At 36.9% G+C, this 21,787-nt stretch overlaps 2 protein-coding genes and 1 non-coding gene across 3 annotated transcripts; all 3 read right to left on the bottom strand.

Annotated features, from left to right (window-relative positions):
* Nucleotides 1–7,677: 7,677 nt before the first annotated feature.
* LOC125581039 lies at nt 7,678–7,784 on the bottom strand. Its single transcript, XR_007318750.1, has one exon. It is a non-coding gene; the product is annotated as a small nucleolar RNA R71 (small nucleolar RNA).
* Nucleotides 7,785–18,276: 10,492 nt separating this feature from the next.
* Nucleotides 18,277–20,032, bottom strand: LOC106426497 (PRA1 family protein F3-like). The gene has a single exon (XM_013867212.3). The coding sequence runs from the start codon at nt 19,055–19,057 to the stop codon at nt 18,428–18,430; it is 630 nt and encodes a 209-aa protein (XP_013722666.1). The 5' UTR covers nt 19,058–20,032; the 3' UTR covers nt 18,277–18,427.
* Nucleotides 20,033–20,204: 172 nt separating this feature from the next.
* On the bottom strand, nt 20,205–21,157 carry LOC106351079 (PRA1 family protein F3). The gene has a single exon (XM_013790901.3). The coding sequence runs from the start codon at nt 20,992–20,994 to the stop codon at nt 20,446–20,448; it is 549 nt and encodes a 182-aa protein (XP_013646355.1). The 5' UTR covers nt 20,995–21,157; the 3' UTR covers nt 20,205–20,445.
* Between the last annotated feature and the right edge of the window lie 630 nt (nt 21,158–21,787).

Here is a 21,787-nt window from a genome sequence, read left to right as displayed (position 1 = left end):
TCGTTATTTCCTCGTAAAGTAACGACAAAAGCGTTTTGTCGTAAAGTCGATGTAACTTGACGTGTCTTTTACGAGGAAATACTATTTCCTCGTAAATACGACGTAAACTTCGCGTTTTATTTACGAGGAAATAATTTATGTGTATTTAGCGAGGAAATTTTGAATCCACCAACTTTGTAGGTGTTACACGTTTTTTTTTGGCACCTAATTAATTTTCGTCGTAAATTCATAGGAAAATTACAACTACCAGATTCGAAATTTCCTATAAATATGGATGTTTGGACATCATTTTAAACACACCAACAACAAAAAACGTGAAAGAAAAAAAAATGGCTGGCTCCGGGACTATTTACGAGTTGCGGAAGTGGATGTATATGCATAGAGATGCTAACGGGAGAGTGACGAAAGAATACCTTGCGGGGCTGGAGACATTTATGCATGAAGCAGATTCAACACCGCTCGCCCAAGAAAGTGGTAAGATGTTCTGTCCTTGTCGGAAATGCAACAATTCGAAGCTGGCAAACCGTGAAAATGTTTGGAAGCATTTAATAAATAGAGGTTTCACACCAAATTACTATATCTGGTTTCAACATGGAGAAGGTTTTAATTATGATCAGAATGAAGCTAGTAGTAGTAATAGCAATTTTCAGGAAAAAGAACCGGTTGATCATCATTTGTATAATGAACATAGTTACCATCAGGAGAAGATGGTAGATTATGATAGGGTTCATGATATGGTAGCTGATGCATTCGTAGCTCATGATGAAGATGAAGAACCTAATATAGATGCAAAAAAGTTTTACGAAATGTTAAACGCGGCGTATCAACCACTTTACAGTGGTTGTTGAGAAGGTCTCTCTAAATTGTCGTTGGCTGCTAGAATGATGAATATTAAAACTGATCACAATCTACCTGAAAGTTGCATAAACGAATGGGCAGACTTGTTTAAAGAGTATTTGCCGGAAGACAATGTGTCTGTTGATTCTTATTATGAGAATCAGAAACTGGTTTATAGTCTTGGGTTGCCTTCGGAGATGATAGATGTTTGCGTGGACAACTGCATGATCTATTGGGGAGATGATGAGAAGCTAGAAGAATGTCGATTCTGCAAGAAGCCACGATTCAAGCCGCAAGGACGGGGACGTAATAGGGTACCGTACCAAAGGATGTGGTACCTACCAATTACAGACAGATTAAAAAGATTGTATCAATCAGAGCAGACTGTTGGAAAGATGAGATGGCATGCCGAGCATACTCAGACGGATGGTGAGATGACTCATCCATCAGATGCAAGAGCCTGGAAACATTTCAACAAAGTACATCCGGATTTTACTAGCAATAGCAGGAATGTGTATCTCGGACTATGCACAGATGGATTTAGTCCATTCGGAATGTCAGGGATACAATATTCATTGTGGCCAGTCTTTCTTACACCATACAACCTGCCACAAGAGATGTGCATGCAACGGGAGTTGCTATTCTTGACCATATTAATACCTGGTCCGAACCATCCAAAAAGGTCCCTGGATGTTTTCCTACAACCACTGATAAAAGAGTTGAAGGATTTGTGGTCAACAGGGGTGAGGACGCATGACTGTTCAACGAAGACGAATTTTACGATGCGAGCGATGCTTTTGTGGACCATAAGTGATTTCCCTGCCTATGGGATGTTGTCTGGATGGACTACACATGGGAGATTAGCTTGTCCATATTGTAATGGAACGACAGATGCGTTTCAACTGAAGAATGGTAGGAAGACAAGTTGGTTTGATTGTCACCGTCGATTTCTTCCCATTGGCCATCCTTACTAAAGAAACAAGAATTTGTTTAGGCACAAAAGGGTTGTGAGAGACACTCCTCCATATCTAACTGGAGAACAAATTGAAGCGCAAAACGACTACTACGGAGCTAACGAAACAGTTCGTTGGGGTGGTAATTGGCATGTCCCTCGTAATATGTCTGATTCTTACGGTGTTCATCACAACTGGTACAAGAAGAGTATATTTTGGGAGTTGCCATATTGGAAGGATCTTCTTCTGCGCCACAACCTCGATGTGATGCATACAGAGAAGAATTTCTTTGAGAACATCATGAATACAATATTGAATGTCCCAGGGAAGACAAAAGACAACATATAATCGAGGTTGGACTTGCCGGATATTTGCTCAAGAAGCGAGTTACATATTAAAAGCAATAGACAAGTTCACGTTCCGATATTCAGATTGTCTTCAGAAAAAAAGTCGGTGTTGTTCAACTGGGTGGCATCAGAAGTGAAGTTCCCCGATGGGTATGTTTCGAATCTCTCTAGATGTGTTGAAAAGGATCAAAAGTTCTCCGGGATGAAGAGTCATGATTGTCATGTCTTTATGCAACGACTACTGCCCTTTGCATTTGCGGAGTTACTTCCAACAAACGTACATGAAGCACTTGCAGGTACGTAGTGTATTATATCACAATAATTTTATAACGGTCTAATTTGCAAAATAATATATGACTAACAATGTGTTTAATTGTTTTTGGAATATAAAAGGCATTGGAGCATTTTTCAGGGATCTGAGCACACGCACTCTTAAAGAAGAAGTTGTGGAACAGCTTCAGGAGAACATTCCCATCTTATTGTGCAACTTGGAGAAGATATTTTCTCCCGAATTTTTTGACGTCATGGAGCATCTAGCTGTCCACCTCCCATATGAGGCATTGCTTCGTGGACCTGTACATTATGGATGGATGTATCAGTATGAGCGAACCATAAAATATTTGAAGGGAAAAGCAAAGAACCTCGCCAAAGTTGAAGGTTCTATAATTGCTGAAAGTTTGACGGAAGAAGTTTCTCACTTCACATCGTACTACTTTGCGTCAAAAGTACGTACCCAGAGAAGAGCTCCAAGGAGATATGATGATGGTGGTGTTGCGCCAACATATGCAGTTGTTGGTGTTCCAGACATCTTTAGCCAGATTGGACGACTCGGTTCGAAGTCTAAAGAGGTTTGGTGGTCGAGTGAATAAGATGCTCATAGTGCACACACCTATATTCTACTCAATTATGAGGATCCATTGATGCGTTATTTTGAAAGGTAACATATATGAACACTTCGAAACACATATAAGTATAATTAATTATATAAGTGCGAGAGATTCATTCCTATAAAATGTGATTTTACAGCCTATTTGTTTCTCAAGTCGAAGAAACATTTCTTGGTATATCCACAAGTGACGTAGACAAAAAGAAACATCAACACTTCATTAAGTGGTTGCGAAATCATGTATTAACTCAAACTCTTTTTTCATACATGATCTGTATTTCAACATTCTCTTTATTTTTGCAGGTTGATTATGACGACGATGCAGACTATCCTAAGTGGTTACACAAAGAAATTCAATCTTCACTTGTAAAGGTCACCACATCACAGATGTATTTCACACGAGGCTATACTTTTCACGTATATGAGTATGGTAGACAGCGGGCGACCAGTAACTATGGAATATGTGTGAAAGGGGAAACAGATTTCTACGGGATCTTGACGGAGATTATTGAAGTCGAATTTCCAGGGATACTGAAGCTGAAATGCGTCCTCTTCAAATGTGAATGGTTCGACCCCGTCGTCAACAAAGGTGTTCGGTCTAACAAATTCAGTTTAGTTGATGTCAACGGTGGACGAAGGTACAACAAATTCGAACCTTTCATCTTAGCTTCACAAGCAGACCAAGTTAGCTTCCTTCCATACCCTCGGATGAGAGATTCGAGTATAAATTGGTTAGCAGTGATCAAAGTTACACCTCGAGGACGAATCATCAGTGGAGAAGAACCACCATTGCAAGAAGAACAGATAAATGAAGTCGAGGAACCTGAACAAGAAATTGATGACATCCTTCTCATTGATCCGCATAATCACGAGTACGAAGATCTTACCGATGATGCCACAGACGATGCTGTTGAAGACGAGTTTAATGAAAATGATGATGTTTCTAGTGATGATGAGAATGTCAATGTATCCGATTGATGTATTTGATTTTGGGTAGGGTGTTTTATGAATAAGATGTGGGAGTTTGTTTTATGAATAAGGTAATGTGGGAGTTTGTTTTATGAATAAGGTAATGTGGGAGTTTGTTTTATGAATAAGAAAATGTGGGAATTGTGTTTTGGAATGGAAATAAAGATGGGGTTTGGAATATATGAAGTAGAAAATAAGGAATAAGGGGTTTGGGGTTTGGGGTTTCGGATTTTAGGGATTTAAACATAACACTCGTTAATTCCTCGTAAAGCGACGTCGAACTTACGACGCGGGCCTCGTTAATTCCACGTAAGACAGAATCGTCGTAAAGGACTCGTAAGAAGACGAGGAAATAACGATGAAACAAAAAATAAAGAAAGCGACCCCCATTAAATCCACGTAGGACGAAATCGTCGTAAACACCTCGTAAAATAAATAAAAAACTCGGGCCTCGTTAATTCCACGTAGGACGAAATCGTCGTAAATACCTCGTAGTGTAAAAACTAGAAAAAAAAGGAGAAAGATACCAGATTCACATGTGGCAAGACTTCCAGCAATTATAATACGTAAGTCTCGCCCACATGAATTCTAATATCTTCTTCTCTTCCTTTTTTTCAAATATTTATAATTTGAATAGGATTTTGCTGAGGAGTGTGATTTGAGATAGGGTGTGATTTGGGAGTTTGTGTGTGGTTTGAGAAGGAGAGTTGTGGGTATATTTATAGGAAAGTGCGGCTCGTCAATTCCACGTAAGCAAAATCATCGTTAATACCTCGTATATAAAAACGCGGGCCTTTGTAATTCCTCGCTATTTCCTCGTACAATAAAATGCGGGCCTTTGTAATTGCTCGTTATTTCGTCGTAACCTTACGAGGAATTTGCGACGATATGCAATCTTATATATACCCCCGAGCGCTCACTCTTTCTCTCCTCTCTACTTCCTCTCCACTTGCTCTCCACTTCCTCTCCATTTCGTAGCAATGGTAAACCTCTTTAATTTCTCTCTAATTTGGTTAGTTTAGGATAAATTAGGTGGTTAGTATAGGGAATTTAGATAAGTTTACGGATTTTATGTTATTTAGTGTTGATTAGGTGGATAATGTTGGGAAATATACTGTTGATGTTAATTTTAAAAATTAAATTTTTTTCCCAGGTTCGAAAAGGCAGACTTACTGCCCATTACAGAGAGATGTTCGGTGAGCCGGGTAGTCGTTTAGACCCGTCTTCTTCAGCTTCTGGTTCTTCGGGTCAGAAGACTGTCCCCGAGACTCAGTACACTCAGAGAGTCTCTGGGTCTCCTTCTTCTAGTGTACCATCGGCTCCTCATGTGCCTTCCCCGATGGCTCATCCGACGATGCCTCCTCCTGTGCCTCCTCCGATGGCACCTCCGATGCCCGCCGATATTCATCCCGATTTGATGGTGCCTCCGAGTGCCCCTTACTCGCAGTACACTGTAGAGGACATTTTCCTTCTGCCAAGCAGAGAAGGTTTATCAGTCATCGACCCCGACCGACCGGACGGAACTTTGTGGTATGTTACATTATTTTTTTTTATTCGTTTTAAATTTTTTTATAACATTAAAAAATAATTTATATTTTAAATTTGTATTTTCCTGGTTTGGGGTTGACGGATGTCTTGCATCAGACGTAACGGACACGATCAAAGGTTACTTCTCCATGCCACATCCGAACTGGAGTAAGACGCCTCATTACGTCAGAAAGACGTGGTTCAAAATTTACGCTGTAAGTTTCTATTAATTAATTATATATACTTTAATTTTTTTCATGATTTATATATATTTCTTTTTAAAAAACTAATTATTTTTAAAAAGCGACACAGCCAAGTCGTTCGCGAGGAGACGACCCGGGAGCGACGTCTTCAGAGCGACACAGCCAAGTCGTTCGCGAGGAGACGACCCGGGGGCGACGTCTTCGGAGCGACACAGCCAGGTCACTCGCGAGGAGACGACCCGGGAGCGACGTCTTCGGAGCGACACAGCCAGGTCGCTCGCGAAGAAACGACACGGGAGCGACCTCTCGCAGCGACGTGCCGAGGTCGCTCCGCGTCTATTTGTTTGGCCGAATTAATGTTTTCTCAAGGGCCTTTTGGTCATTTCATTATGCACGTTTTTACTTTTCAAAAACCTATGTTTTAAGTACCTTTGGTAGCCACCAGAGGCGGATTATCTATTTTTTGGAGAACAACTAGTAAAACTTCTTTTGATTCAGATTTCATTGCTTTCATCTTGTGTTCTTGTTGATTTCTTATTTATTCCTCTACATGATTAATCTGAAATCCAATATGGGTTTAAGAAGAATCATGGAGATTAGTGAGTAATCACCTTTTGAATTCATGGGTTAGGGAGATCAAGGGTGATTAGGTTAGTTCTAGGATGTTTTAGTGTAGATCATTCTTGTTCCTTGCTAGTAGAGTATTCATAATGCATCTTCTGAGTTGACCACTCAAAAGTTGATCAATAGGCATTTTCCACCCAAAAGGTGTTTGATGAAATGCCTGAGACAACTCTCCTAGGCTTTTAGTATACTTTGCCAAAGATATTTGTTGTTAAAGGTGCTAAGATAGCTAATAGACTTGTTAGTAATGATTGCTTTCACATTATTCAACCAAAGACATTTGATGTTGGAGATATGTTAGCAAATGAGCATTCATCTAGACATAGAGTTTGCTTAGAATTGTGTCTAGGCTTAAGGTCGATAGTTTGATTGATCATTTGTCATCCTTAGTTCGATACTTGATCACCCAAGGTCTAATCCCTATGCCCATGAGTTCTCTTTTCCCTTAGTCAAGAAAGTATCATTCTGTAATTGCTTTCTAGTATTAGTAGTAGTTTAAAACTTATCTAAATTATTGGTTGCACTTAGATTAAGTGAGTACTTGCATTCTCGGTGCTTTGATATCCCTCAGAACTGGTTCGACAATCATTTATACTACAACATTTGTCTTAGGAGCTTTGAAAACTCCTAACATCAAATTGGCGCCGTTGCCAAATTCTGAGTAGATTTGAACATTGAGATTTAGTCACTTACTTGAGACTAAGTCATTTTTATTTTCTTTTGTTACTGATTCTCTTTCTTCACCTCCCTTTCATCTACAAGTGTATGAACTTGCGGAGCAGGGGTCCATCAAACCTGGTTCCAAGAGCAGCAGACATCAGAGCTTTAGAGAGAGAGAGTGTGCTAGAAAGAGAAGAGAAGAAGAGCAACATGCTCACTTGCAGAGATTGGATATTGATATGGGAGACATACCTCAAAATGATGCGAACACCAATGGAGCTAACAACGTTCCACCACAGCGAGCAGCTCTACCCATTGGCACTTATGACCGCCCCAACATTCATGGTCATAGATTGAGAATTCGAGCACCCGCCGTGGCAGCCAACAACTTTGAGATCAAATCAGGACTCCTCAACGTGATCGAGAACAACAAGTATCACGGCTTGGCTCTAGAGGACCCATTTGATCACTTGGACAAGTTCGACAGCTACTGTGGGTTGTCAAAAACCAATGGTGTGTCCGAAGATGCCTTAAAGCTCAAGCTATTCCCTTTCTATTTGGGGGATAAGGCACGTCAGTGGGAGAAGTCTCTACCCAGCGACTCTATCACCACTTGGGATGACTGCAAGAAAGCATTCTTGGAGAAGTTCTTCTCTACTTCAAGAACTGCTAAGCTGAGAAATGAGATTTACAGCTTTCAACAGAAGAACTTGGAAGGCTTCAGTGAAGCCTGGGAGAGATTCAAGGGCTACCAAGCTCAATGCCCACACCATGGTTTCTCTAACGAGAGCTTGCTGAGCACATTCTACCGTGGTGCTCTTCTTAAGTACAGGGCCAGACTGGATACAGCTAGCAATGGATTTTTCTTGGGGAGAACTGAGGAAGATGCAGAGGAGCTGGTTGACAACATGGTAAAGAGTGATGCAGTTTACAGTGGAGACCACGACAGAGACAGTCGAACAGATGATAAGCAGACGAGGAAGGAGTTGAAAGCTCTACAGGATAAGATAGACATCCTCATTGCTGATAACGCCACCCAAGAGCAGCTGCACTTTGTTGGTAACCCAAGCCAAGAGACACCACCTGTTGTCCATGAGGTTGAGGGTTTGGAAGGTCAGGAAGAGCTGTGTTTCATCAACAACAATGGTAACTGGTACAAAAAAGAGCTCAACTTTCAGTACAACAACTACCAACAGAAATCTTATCCCAACAACCAACAGAGTGGTTATCCGCCTAGAAACAACCAGCATGGCAGCTATCAGCCTCAGCAAAACCCCTCGTCTGGTTCCTCTGCTCCTCAAGAGAGCAACACTGATACCTTACTGAAACAAATCTTGGAGTCTCAGACTAGAAGTGAGAAGCATGTTGGTTATGAGTTGAATAACCTTCATTCCAAGATTGATGGGAGCTACAATGAGCTCAACAACAAATTCTCACACCTTGCTTCTACAGTCAAGAATTTAGAGAATCAGTTTGCTTCCATGAACACTCACCAGAATCGCCAGCAAGGATCTCTACCTGAAAAATCTGACCAAAACCCCAAGGAGGCCAAAGCCATCACCCTTAGGAGTGGTAAGGAGTTACCTCAGAAAGCTCTCACCAAGGATGCTGAGAAACAAGGTGAGGGGGTTGCCATCAACATAGATGATGAAGTGGTGATTGTTGATGAGAAAATCAATGATGAAATCATGGAGAAGATTGTGGAAGCAAAAGGTAAAGGAAAGGTTGGGGAAGAGAAGAAAATAGTGAAAGATGGTGAGGTTGTTGCTCCAGCAAGTGAGAATTCTTTTGTTCCTCCTCCCTATGAACCCAAACTACCATTCCCTGGTAGATTCAAGAGGCAGCTGCTAGAGAAGTACAAAGCTCTATTTGAGAAGCAAATGAGTGAAGCTCAGGTTGCAATGCCCATCATCGATGCTTTCATGTTGATTCCTCAATACAACAGGTTCCTGAAAGATGTTGTAGCTGCAAAGAAGAAGGAGATGGAAGGCATGATGATTCTTACCCATGAGTGCAGTGCCATCATTCAGAGGCTTGATGTTCCAGAGAAGTTAGAGGATCCAGGATGCTTCACACTACCTTGTGCTCTTGGACCTATGATATTTGAGAAATGTCTCTGCGATTTGGGAGCTAATGTCAGCGTGATGCCTTTGTCTGTTGCAAAGAAGCTTGGATTCACTCAGTACAAGAAGTGTAGACTCTCTTTGGTGTTAGCTGATCGTTCAGTGAAGTACCCTGTGGGCATCTTAGAGGACCTCCCTGTGAAGATTGGAAGGTATGAGATACCTACAGATTTTGTGGTACTTGAGATGGGTGAGGAGCCTCAAGACCCATTGATTCTAGGAAGGCCATTCTTAGCTACAGCAGGAGCTATTGTTAATGTGAAGGAAGGCATGATTGATCTCCATTTGGGTAAAGAGAACATCCTCCACTTTGACATCAAGGGGAAAATGAGAAAACCAACTGTGTTCGGGCAAGCCTTCTACATTGAAGAGATGGGCACTCCTGCTGATGAGCACCTTGAAGAGTTACCACCTGAGGACAACGAGGAGGGAGCATCTCCCTCTACTCATTCCCCATAGAAGGTAATCCACTACTTTCCCTTGTATATACCATTTCGTTTTTGCATATTAGTTTTCTCTTTTTTTGGATATCTCTCTCCTTGACAACACAGAGACTGTGTCATTTAAGTTTGGGGGAGGTACCAAGTATTTGATCATGTTTGCTGTGATGTTGTTTCATTGAGTCATGCATTGCATACCTATTTGCATAAAAAAAAAATCATTTAGTTTGCATCATTTGCATTTCTAGGAGAGTCTAGAGCATATAGATTGCATTTACTTGCATTGGGAGCAATGATTTGAAATGCCTTGTAAAGAACATTAATTTGCACCTGAGTAGCTTATGCACCTCTCAAAAAGACTTGTAGGCTTCGAGCTTTGAAAACTCTTCCTGAAATTTGTTGATTGCTGAAACTCAACCTTTGAAGCTAACTACAACCTTGTTTGAACTGAACGAACTTAATGCTTCTTGCTTATGGTCCCTTGTGTACTGAGTCATGGATATACACACATGAGTTGTCACATCCTTTATGCCAATCTTTTTGACAAACTCGAGTGGTACACCATTCCCAAAACCCTTCCCTCCTTTTGAGCTTTCATTATTTGATGAGTGAGGCTTTTTTCGGAAAGTCTTACATGTGCATAATGTTGAGAGTATCGGGAACGACAATGCTTGGTCTTCATTCTTGCTAGATTAGGCACTCTATTGTCTAGCTATAGGTGGGGGTGAGTGTTGTGACTATGGTTTGGAAGCATGAAAAGTTCGAAGGAAAAGAATAGACTCTTTGTGTTTAAATGGATAATCTTATTGGAATTAGTAGATGAACATCTAGCTCGAGTTTATGAAAAGTCTTGGCCCCCGAAAAAAAAAAAAGGGCTAGCAAAGTTGTTAGGAGCTAAGATTGTTTTGAAGTTGAGGAAAATCCTTTATAGATTTCAAAGAAAAAGAGTTTTATGTGCAAAGTGTTCTTGGGTTCCTTTGGTGAGAGATGTGAGTTGAGTTTGACATTGGGAAGTGATTGTGTAACTTATATGTTTGGGAAAAGGGTAGAACAATGGAGATTGAGCATTGTATGCATGAGTTGATCCTTTTCTTAGATATATTATGTGCAATGTCAAAGCTACTTGTTTCGAGAGTAAACCACCTTAAAAATAATATATCTTGAACCTCTTGACTCACTTGAATAAAAAGTCTTCCCTTACCCAACCAAATGATTTGGACCAATTGACCATTTGCAAGAATTCACCTGATGTTTTATGCTTAATGAATGTGAGAGTTGGTTGATTTGAATGTGTGGATGCTTGATGATGAGTGTAAGGGCAAAAGGAGTTGAGATAGGCCTAGAGAAGCTAGAGTGTAATAAGAGAGTGTGCTCATGTTGGATTAGATGTTGAATTGAGTGCTAGTTGTGTTTCTTTTGGCTATGAGCTCCCACCTTCAACCCTTTCTCCCTATGAGTTCTAGAAAGTTCACTTGTGGACAAGTAAAAGAACAAGTTTGGGGAAGTTGATATCTTGCATATTTTCATTGTTTTATCCATTCACCCATGTGTATTTCGATCATATAGACTAGGATTTAGCCATGTCTAGGTTGCATTTTGCATACATATGTCTCTATTAGGTATTGGAGTACCACATGGAGTTCTTGGAGATATTTGGGTGCGTTTGGAGCTCAAAAGAGGTGATTAAGGTGATCATTGGACGAGCAATGCATGGGAGCGACCTACCGGAGCGACGCCATGAACTCGCTCGCCATTTATGCTTCAGAGCGACCTCCTAGAGCGACAAGGCGAAGTCGCTCCAGCTCCTAGAGCGGCCTCACCACGGCGACACCCAGAGGTCGCTCGGGTTGTGTTGATTTGAGAGCGACGAACAAGCCGGGAGCGACCTCCTAGAGCGACAAGGCGAAGTCGCTCCAGCTCCTAGAGCGGCCTCACCACGGCGACACCCAGAGGTCGCTCGGGCTGTGTCGATTTGAGAGCGACGAACAAGCCGGGAGCGACCTCCTAGAGCGATACCCTAAGGTCGCTCGCGTCTATGGTTTCTGAGCAAGCCGGGAGCGACGTCTTCAGAGCGACACAGTCAGGTCGCTCGCGAGGAGACGACCCGGGAGCGACGTCTTCGGAGCGACACAGCCAGGTCGCTCGCGAGGAGATGACCCGGGAGCGACGTCTTCGGAGCGACACAGCCAGGTCGCTCACGAAGAAACGACACGGGAGCGACCTCTCGCAGCGACGTGCCGAGGTTGCTCCGCGTCTATTTGTTTGGTCGAATTCATGTTTTCTCAAGGGCCTTTTGGTCATTTCATTATGCACGTTTTTACTTTTCAAAAACGTATGTTTTAAGTACCTTTGGTAGCCACCAGAGGCGGATTATCTATTTTTTGGAGAACAACTAGTAAAACTTCTTTTGATTCAGATTTCATTGCTTTCATTGTGTGTTCTTGTTGATTTCTTATCTATTCCTCTACATGATTAATCTGAAATCCAATATGGGTTTAAGAGAAATCATGGAGATTAGTGAGTAATCACCTTTTGAATTCATGGGTTAGGGAGATCAAGGGTGATTAGGTTAGTTCTAGGATGTTTTAGTGTAGATCATTCTTGTTCCTTGCTAGTAGAGTATTCATAATGCATCTTCTGAGTTGGCCACTCAAAAGTTGATCAATAGGCATTTTCCACCCAAAAGGTGTTTGATGAAATGCCTGAGACAACTCTCTTAGGCTTTTAGTATACTTTGCCAAAGACATTTGTTGTTAAAGGTGCTAAGATAGCTAATAGACTTGTTAGTAATGATTGCTTTCATATTATTCAACCAAAGACATTTGATGTTTGAGATATGTTAGCAAATGAGCATTCATCTAGACATAGAGTTTGCTTAGAATTGTGTCTAGGCTTAAGGTCGATAGTTTGATTGATCATTTGTCATCCTTAGTTCGATACTTGATCACCCAAGGTCTAATCTCTATGCCCATGAGTTCTCTTTTCCCTTAATCAAGAAATTATCATTCTGTAATTGCTTTCTAGTATTAGTAGTAGTTTAAAACTCATCTAAATCATTGGTTGCACTTAGATTAAGTGAGTACTTGCATTCTTGGTGCTTTGATATCCCTCAGAACTGGTTCGACAATCATTTATACTACAACATTTGTCTTAGGAGCCTTGAAAACTCCTAACATCAGAGAGTGACATCGTCTTATGGTCAGCGACGGGATGATAAAGTCTCTCAGCTGCGTAGAGAGTCCGATGAGCTGCGTATAGAGTTGAGCTCGACGCGATCTGCGTTCACAGCCCGTGTGGGTGGACTCGAGGGCTTCTTGGACGTTGTAGCGGCCACAAATCCGGAATGGGAGACCTTGTTGAGGACCATGCGACAACGAAATCCTATTCCAGGCGAGTCATCATCCGATACACATGCCGAGGCGGATGTAGCAGAGAGGAGTGATGAATACTACCGGGCGATGAACGACTCTTGGTTCTTTTTTATTCGGTTCTTGTATTATATAAATTCAAAACTTATTTATATATAAATTTTTATGGTTTTTGATCCTTTTAGAATTTTAATTTTATTAAAAAATTAAATATTTTTAATTATTTTTAATAATATTTTTATATTTCTGTAAAATAATGAAACGAAGTAAATTCGTAGCTAATGTTGCGACTTCTTTACGTGGAAGTTTAACGAGTTCTTTACGAGGAATAATTTACAAGGAAATGACGTGGAAAAGTATACGTGTTCTTTACGAGGAAAACTTTCAAGGTATTTATGTAAACTTTACGAGGATATATTTTCTAGTTATTTACGTGTATATTACGAGGAACTCATTTCGAGATATTTACGAGGAAACTTAGCGGCGTCCTTACGTGGAAGCTTTACGTGTTTTTTACGACGAAATGCTTTTCTTCGTTTTTACGACGAAATCATTTTCTCGCTATGTTACGATAAATTAGCGAGGAAATATGCGTTACGACAAACGTTTAACGACGAAACGGGTTTTCTCGGTAATTCCTCGTAAACTTGCTTTTACGACGAATTCACGAAGAAAACCGCCCTCGTAAATCTTTTGTTTTCTTGTAGTGGAATTTGTAGGTTTTTAATAGTTTTAGCAATGTTTTTGTACCTGATCCAAACACGGGTCGAATTGATAAATTCGGTGATCTATATAGTCCGATCTGGATTAAGTTAAAATTCAATATGTAAAAACCTGATAAAACTTGGTAAAAACTCATCATTAACCTGCCATATGATACTGGTTGACCCAATAAATATCATATAAATCTGATGGTATTTTTAAAAATATTGATTCAAACTTTTTGCATACTTTTTAATAGTACTTAAAATTGAATATATCGAATGACACTAAGGTTTAAAAAAAAAACATGATAAAAAAATTCTCAAAAATAATTACATGATGAAATGGAAAGGGACCCATTTTCAAATTCATAGTGTATCCCTCTATTTATAAACGTGGTTCTTATATTCGGTTTCAATAATATTGAGTAATAAATGAGCTTATTTAAATATTTTAAAGTTACAGAAAATAAAAGGCGAAAAATAATAATATAATTAATGAGTAGGTGCAGTAATTTTGTAAGTAACTTCTTAGGATGATCATATTTTAATAATATAGATAATAAAAAGAAGTTTGTGTGATCTAATATTGTTCAAGAAAATATATCATAAAAATATGTTGAAGCGTTTAAGAAAATACTTAATGAATCATACATATATTGAAATACATATTTATTCATATGATAGGGTACTGAACAATGCCGGTTCAATAAAATACGGTCAACGGTTATTTTATGCTTTTTGTTCATGTGGTTGTTCTATGGTTTTTCCAATGATTATGAGTAAGAAGGTTAACATATATTTTTTGTTTATATGTGGGTGAGGAACTATGATAGGTTCTAATAATTTGAAACTTAATTATGATACAATTATAACATTAAAGAGAAAAAAAAATTATAACATTAAAGAGAGTTGTTGCCGAAGGTGTTTCAAAAAAAAAGTGTTTCGAAAAAAAAGAGTTGTTGGCGAGCTAGGTTAGATAAAGAACCCACCATATATGTGATTAAAATCTATCAATTGAAAAAAGATTCTAATGTTACAGATTATATATTTTGATTAGTTAAAGCAATATAAAAACATATTAAGTTTCTAGTGAATAGGTTCAACAATCTTGTTTAAATAGGTTTTTGAGGATTCATGCTCTTTTGATAGTATAGGTTTTAGTTATGAGTACATCATATTTATTCCGAATAATTTCATATGATTCTCATCGGTAGTAATTCAAGAAAATTATTTTATCAATTAATATTTATTGAGGTATACACCTTCTGTCATGAATTAATAAAAAATACATAGAAAATACAACACTATCTTCATAAACAAGAACATTATATATTTTCACTTTCTTATTTTGGTATAGTTTAAAGGACTAACAAAGAGTAGACCGACCATTAGTAATAAGTTTGAAAAGTAGCAATGAGACACGGAGTCGCCAAGAGGGAAAATAAGGCGGACTTCAATATTTTGACTTGTCTATCACACGGCAAAAAAATCGAAAACAATGAAAAAAATTGAGAACACAGCTCTCATTTGCCTATGATCTCTCATCACTGTTCTCAGAAGAGAATTGAGGATTCGAGTGTTTATGATAATCTTCTACTTTTTCCTATAATTTTGGATTTTGCATATCTGGAAGAACCAAGACCAGAACCTCAGATTGGGTTAGCTCCAACGGCCATGAGTGTTATCCCCAGTATATCAATAGAGAAACATTTAAAAAGTTATAATCCGTAGTTTATACTAATTAAAAAATATCTTAATGAGTTGTCACATAATTAAAATGCTAATTTTGCTTACGTGGCGGTTTGAGAATCAATTGAGAATTTTATTAGTTCATAATTAAAATGATAGGAAATGTTAAATTATACAGTACTAGCTTAAGACCCGCACAATATATTATTATTTATTTGTATTCATTTACGTATTATGTATATAATTAAATTAGAGTAAACACATAAATCAAAACAATACATCTTGTTTATTTACTATACTTTTTTGGTACATTAATCAAAATAATCATTTTATTTATTTTATATGGTATATAATTAAATTTCAATGACATGGACATAGATATATAGTATATTTTAATATAAATATTTATTATTGAAAATTTATACTCATATGATAAACACAAATTTCTAATGTGCAATTTTTTGAATGCAAATTCCAAAATTAAAATATTAAAGTTTCAATTATTTTTCAATACAAATTTAGAAATTATCATATTTAAGTATTTTTTTTATGTTATATAGTTTAATTTTAAACTATATTTAATATATAATATGAATGTCTAGTGAATGAGATTTCATATTCATATGATTTATGATAATTTGTATCTTGTTATTACCATAAACGTTAAACCATTGATCACAAAATTTTAGTGTGAGACATTTAACGTTTTTAGTAATTTACAGTCGTTTTAAAAATACAAAATATAACATATAATTTTTTTATTATATGGTTAATGTGATTGTTTAATATTTTTTAATAATATAAAATTAAACAAAAAAGAGCTAAGATACAAAAATTGTTATCAAATATTTATTATTCATAATCATTAATTGTCATATATATGTTAATCATATTAGGAAATTATGTAGCTTTTATTTAAAGAAAGTCCAAGAATATTCTTTTGTATACTATTTATTAATTTAATAGTTAGTTTAATAAACAATATAGTATAAGTTAAGATGGACCAACATATTCTCTAAGAATTCTGAATTTCATCCCCACGGTGACACGTGGCTACAAAACAATGTTGTAATGTTTCTCAATTAATATATAAGGGATGTCCATTATGGACCATTCATTTATCAATAAAACCTACAGAATTACCTAATGTGATTAAGATATATAAGACAATTAATGATTTTAATTAATAAATATTTGCTAACAATTTATATACTTTCTATCATTTTTTAATTATTTATTATTAAAATAAAATACACAATTACATTAATCATATAATAAAAATTTATATTTTTTTTGTATATGTAGTATTTTGAATTTTTCAAAACAAGTATAAATTACTAAAACTGTTAAAAGTCTCACATAAACATTTTTGATCAAGGTTTAAATTTTTTTCTATAATAAGATACAATGATTATAAAATCATATGAATAAATAATTTTATTTTAATAGGTGTTTATGTTAATATATATATTTCATATCGTTTAAATTAAACTATATATCATTTGAAAATATATACTTATATTTTGATATCTGCGTTGAACATATATTGAAAAGTTAATATTTTAATTTTGAAATCTTCATTGTTTTTTTAAATTATTAAAAATTATTGAAACTACTAAACATTCTACATTAAAATAAATCATTGGTGTAAAATTTTGCTGCACAAATATGCAAATAATCATAAAATCATATGAGTAGAAACTTCATTTAATAAATATCCATATTAAAAAATATACTATATATCTATGTTAATATCATTTAAATTTAATTTTATATCATATACGATAGATAAGATTGATTATTTTGATTTTTTTACCCTAAAATAATTGCAAATAAACTAGATCGGTCGTTTGATTTATATGTGCATGCCAATTTATTACATAATAGTAACTGATTTCTTAGTTATTTAAAATATAATTATTATTTTATTATTTCATAATATGCAGAAAAACATAAAATAAGTGATAAATATAAAATATTTATTCTGCACAAGGCGCAGATTTTAACCTGAGTATGTATCTCTTTAATAATTTTAAATCTTAAACATTTTCTAAATCTAAGGCCAAAACAAAATAACGAAATGAGAATAAACTCAAAAATCAATATTTATATCGAACAATAACCAAATGAAAAAAATAACACAAAATGAGAAAAATATTGAAGATAGATAGGATTGACATGTGAACGTAAACTTCTCAGAACCATAATTAACTTTAAAACTGCTAAATCATGATATAAAACCGAGCTGTCATAGTTTAATTGTAACCAAATATTATGACTGAGATTCTTCGGCCTAAACGTTAAGTTCTTATGCGATAAGTGATTTTTTGACATAAAATATTTTTAAAAATAGGATCAGCTCATAAGTAAACAAATTATGTAATTAACAAAAAAGTTTTTAAAAATTATTTAAGGGCCAAAAATATTAATTCGATCCAGAATATAAATTTTATTTTTCCATACAATATTTCGTAAATAATTTTCAAATAAATTCACCATGCATGTCGTGCATCCTAGTAATCTAGTAAAATATGAAAACATTATTGTAATTGAAAAATATAAGACATAGGAAACTACTCTTACTCTGAATGCATGCTGCATCGGTCAGAAGACGATAAGAGGTTGCCTGGAAGACTATTCATGACATTCTAGACTTTGATCTAGCTACTTCCTTATGTAGATTTCACAACCTAGAAAAACGTTTTCAGCACAATCAATCACCAGATGATGTAAGGACATATTGCATCACCAATTCGATCAAAGTAAAAAATGGAACTTTTTCTCTACTTTCAGTTCAACATTTTTTCTGTACTTTCAATTCAGCCAAAGACAAGTAAACTTTTTTTTAGCTTAATTAAAATTTATTTACACAATGTCACGCGGGACAAAACCTCGCCGACAAAAAATGAAAAAAGAAAGAACATGAGACGTTAAGTTCAAAAAAAAAAAAAAGAACATGAGACGTTCGAACGTATTTAAAGTTTATATAATAATATATACATTCTGTGAAAAAAAAAAAATTATACATTTTATCAATCACACTGCTAATTGTTTTGACAAATGGTAACAATTCAAACTTCTAAAGTCGTATCATCCCTCACCCTAAACAAATCTGAAGAAACAGAGCAAGTATGAGACCCCAATTCCAATAAGTCTCAGTCGTCCCCGCAGCCTCTTCATCCAGGAAGAGATCTTCCGTCTTCCTAACCACCGTATGGATCAATATCACAACACATCCGATCAACAACGGCCAACGGAAGCTGTACGTCTCCTTGGTCCATAAGAGGAGAAGGACAGCTAAGAAAATTAAGCAAATCTTAACAATCAGAAACGTCCAACCGTTGATCTGATAATGGAACAACTCGACTGGCTCGTGGTACTGGAGGTTAAAGAAGAAGATATAGATGGAAACCAACACGGTGAAGGCGATGAGCGAGACAGGATGCTTGATAAGACCACTGTAGATGACTATCAAGTAGATGATGGAAAGGAAGATACTGTAGTTCATCAGAAAGTAATTGCAGTTCGTTTTGATTCTTGATGAAGCATCGGAGACGCTGCAAGGAAGCCCTATGGCGTGGACGTCCAACATCACTCCCCAAGGACGACGGGGCATGGCACGCGCGGCTTTCGTACGTTGGTTGTCGCTCGATAAAGACTCGACATCGACCACCGGTGGTGACGGTGATGCATGAGACGACGTTGGAATCGCGCCATAGTTTGTCATTTATTATCGAGCGGAATATTTGAATAGAAGAGTCAACGGAAAATAATGAGAGACTGCTCTATTTTATAAACTGAGCACTGTTTGTTATATATGGGAGGGAGGTCCATTGAAGAGTGAACGGAAAATAATGAAGACTCTTCAATTTTATAATCTGGGTACTGCTATCTATGGAGTGGAGGTCCATTGAATTAGGTGATGAACATCTGCCATATAATTCCATACACTATAAATTAATATTTTAGTTATAATCATTTTTATTCCAAATAATTCCATATGATTCTAAATCAGTAGTAATTCTGTAATTCAAGAAATTTATTTTATCAATTAATATTTATTAAAGTTTACACCTTTAATTCAAGTAATAAAAAATACATAGAAAATATATCACATTTATCTTCATAAACAAGAACATGATATATTCTCTTTTTTTTTTTTTTTTTGGCTTTGATTAAAGGACGAACAAAGGGTATTAGAATATTAGGGCACTATTATTGGGAGTCCCTTAAGGTATCCCTTAGAAGAGGGGGTGAGAACCGAGAAAGAAAGAGAAGAGAAAAACCCTTAATTGAAGACTGTCTCTTACTTTCTAACGACCAGAAAAACAAAAACAAAATAAGAGACTCTCTTTCTCTCTCTCTCTTCATCTCACCGATAATGTTGCTCTTAGAGCAGCATTAACCAGGTATGTAAGAGGGTTTTTAGGAGAGGAGAAGACCACAAAAATGGGGGAACCGAGGAAGAAAAGAGCTAAATGTAGCCAAATAAGAAACATATGTAGTGGAGTTTTTTTACTGTGCGCGGGTCCCACTGATACGTGGCAGCCTGCGATTGATTCTTTTTTAATTTAAAAAAAAAAAAAAAAATCGACCAAAAAAAATAATAAAAAATTAGAAACCTATTTGGATATTTGGGTTAATGCTGCTCTTACTAACGAGTTTGAAAAGTAGCAATGAGACACGGAGTCGCCAAGCGAGAAAATAAAGCTGAGTTCAATATTGACTTGTGTCCTGTCCTACAGATCCACGGCAAAAAGCCGAAGACAATAAAGCGGAAACTTTACATTATTGAGCTTGTTATAGATGTTGATAATTATGATTTAATACATTGGAGATGTTTTTACTTATACAAAAAAAATATAGAGCTAAAATACAAGAAACAGTTCACGAGTCTTCGATTATACTGAAAAGAAATAGTTGTAACAATTTTGAATGGTTCAAACTTCAAACTCGTAACATTCGTCACCCAAAACATAGTCTCAAACCAAACTCACACCAATAAAAAATGTTAAATCACACATACAATGATAAAACAATAATGGTATAATACACAGAAAAGGATACGTAGAAAGTTCGAGATCAATCAATCGATTAATGATGACAGGTATGACGTCAGTCCTGAATAGTCTCAGCCGTCGCCGCCTCTTCATCCAAGAAAAGATCCTCCGTCTTCCTAACAACCGCATGGATCAAAACCAACACAGCTCCGGTCACCAACGCCCCAACTAAGTTAAGCGTCACGTCGGTCAAGAACAGCAGAACGATGGTTATCACCGATAAACAAACCAAGACCGTGTGGTCGTCTATCTGATAACGAAACACCTTGATAGGTTCATCTCGAAAGAAATAGAGAAAGATCCAGACAAAAACCAAAACGGTCAAGACGATAAGCGATGTCGGATGCTTGATAAGGCTGAAGAAGATCAGGACCAAGACTACGATCGCGTAGTTCGTCTGGAAGTAGCTGAGGTTCTTCTTGATCCTTGAGAAAGCTTCGGAGACGCCGTGAGGGAGCCTCATGGAGTGGAGATCAAACATCTGTCTCCATGGGCGGCTCATGGCGAGTCCGTCTTTGATACGTTGCTTGGCGCGTGAGATGGAGTCGGGGTCCATCACCGGAGAGCCATGAGACGACGTCGGAATGGCGCCGTAGTTCGTCATTATTATGTTACTATTATTGTCTCGTGTGAGATTGAATAAGGGACTAAAATGGAATTTATAAATGTGGGCACCGTTATATTATATGGATGTCCTTTGAATTAGGTTATACACATTTGCAGAAATTTTATTATAATAGTGTAGCGTGAGGATTTGATGCACTATCTGGTCAATGTCTGAAAATTATAAAAATTTAGATTATCTAGAAGTTGGTCAACAGCAACTTAATTTACATGTTGAGGACGATTTAGTTAATCTTAATTTGATAGATTACAGACACGAAGTCACCGAGTGAGAGATGACATTATTGAATTGGCCTACACGTGGCTCCAATCCAGAGGAGTCACTGTGACATGTAATTACTGTTTCGTGACTTTCGTCACTTGTCATGTCGGCAAATACCTTTAGTAAATATTTACAATTATAGTCCTTTATACTTTGTCATGATATTAATTCAGCCCCAATTGTTTGCTTTCTTAAATATGTAAATACAAACACAATAGGCCAACAGCTCAGACCAGACGGGCCAAACAAATATCTACCTTTTTTGGTCAAAAACAAATATCTTGTTATGAACTTAACGTTTACAAATCCGTAAGTTACGTGTATTATTACTCAATCATAAGGTGTACTTATATATAAAAGTTATAGAGAGTTAAAAGAAAAGACATAAATATGGAAAGTGTACAAATACAAGGAAAAAAAAATAGGGTTTTTTTTCTTCTAAAGCCTAAGCCGCCTCTCTCTCCTCTTCATGCGGCCGCCTCTCTCTCTCTCTAGGATTGGGCCGTCTCTC

Source organism: Brassica napus, chromosome C1 (assembly GCF_020379485.1).
Source record: "Brassica napus cultivar Da-Ae chromosome C1, Da-Ae, whole genome shotgun sequence".
NCBI lineage: Eukaryota > Viridiplantae > Streptophyta > Magnoliopsida > Brassicales > Brassicaceae > Brassica > Brassica napus.
This window is presented reverse-complemented; position numbering and strand designations above follow the sequence as displayed.

Excerpts from the sequence above, each read along its gene's own strand:
- LOC106351079 (XM_013790901.3), bottom strand. The coding sequence starts at position 20,994 with ATGACGAACTACGGCGCCATTCCGACGTCGTCTCATGGCTCTCCGGTG.
- LOC106426497 (XM_013867212.3), bottom strand. The coding sequence starts at position 19,057 with ATGACAAACTATGGCGCGATTCCAACGTCGTCTCATGCATCACCGTCA.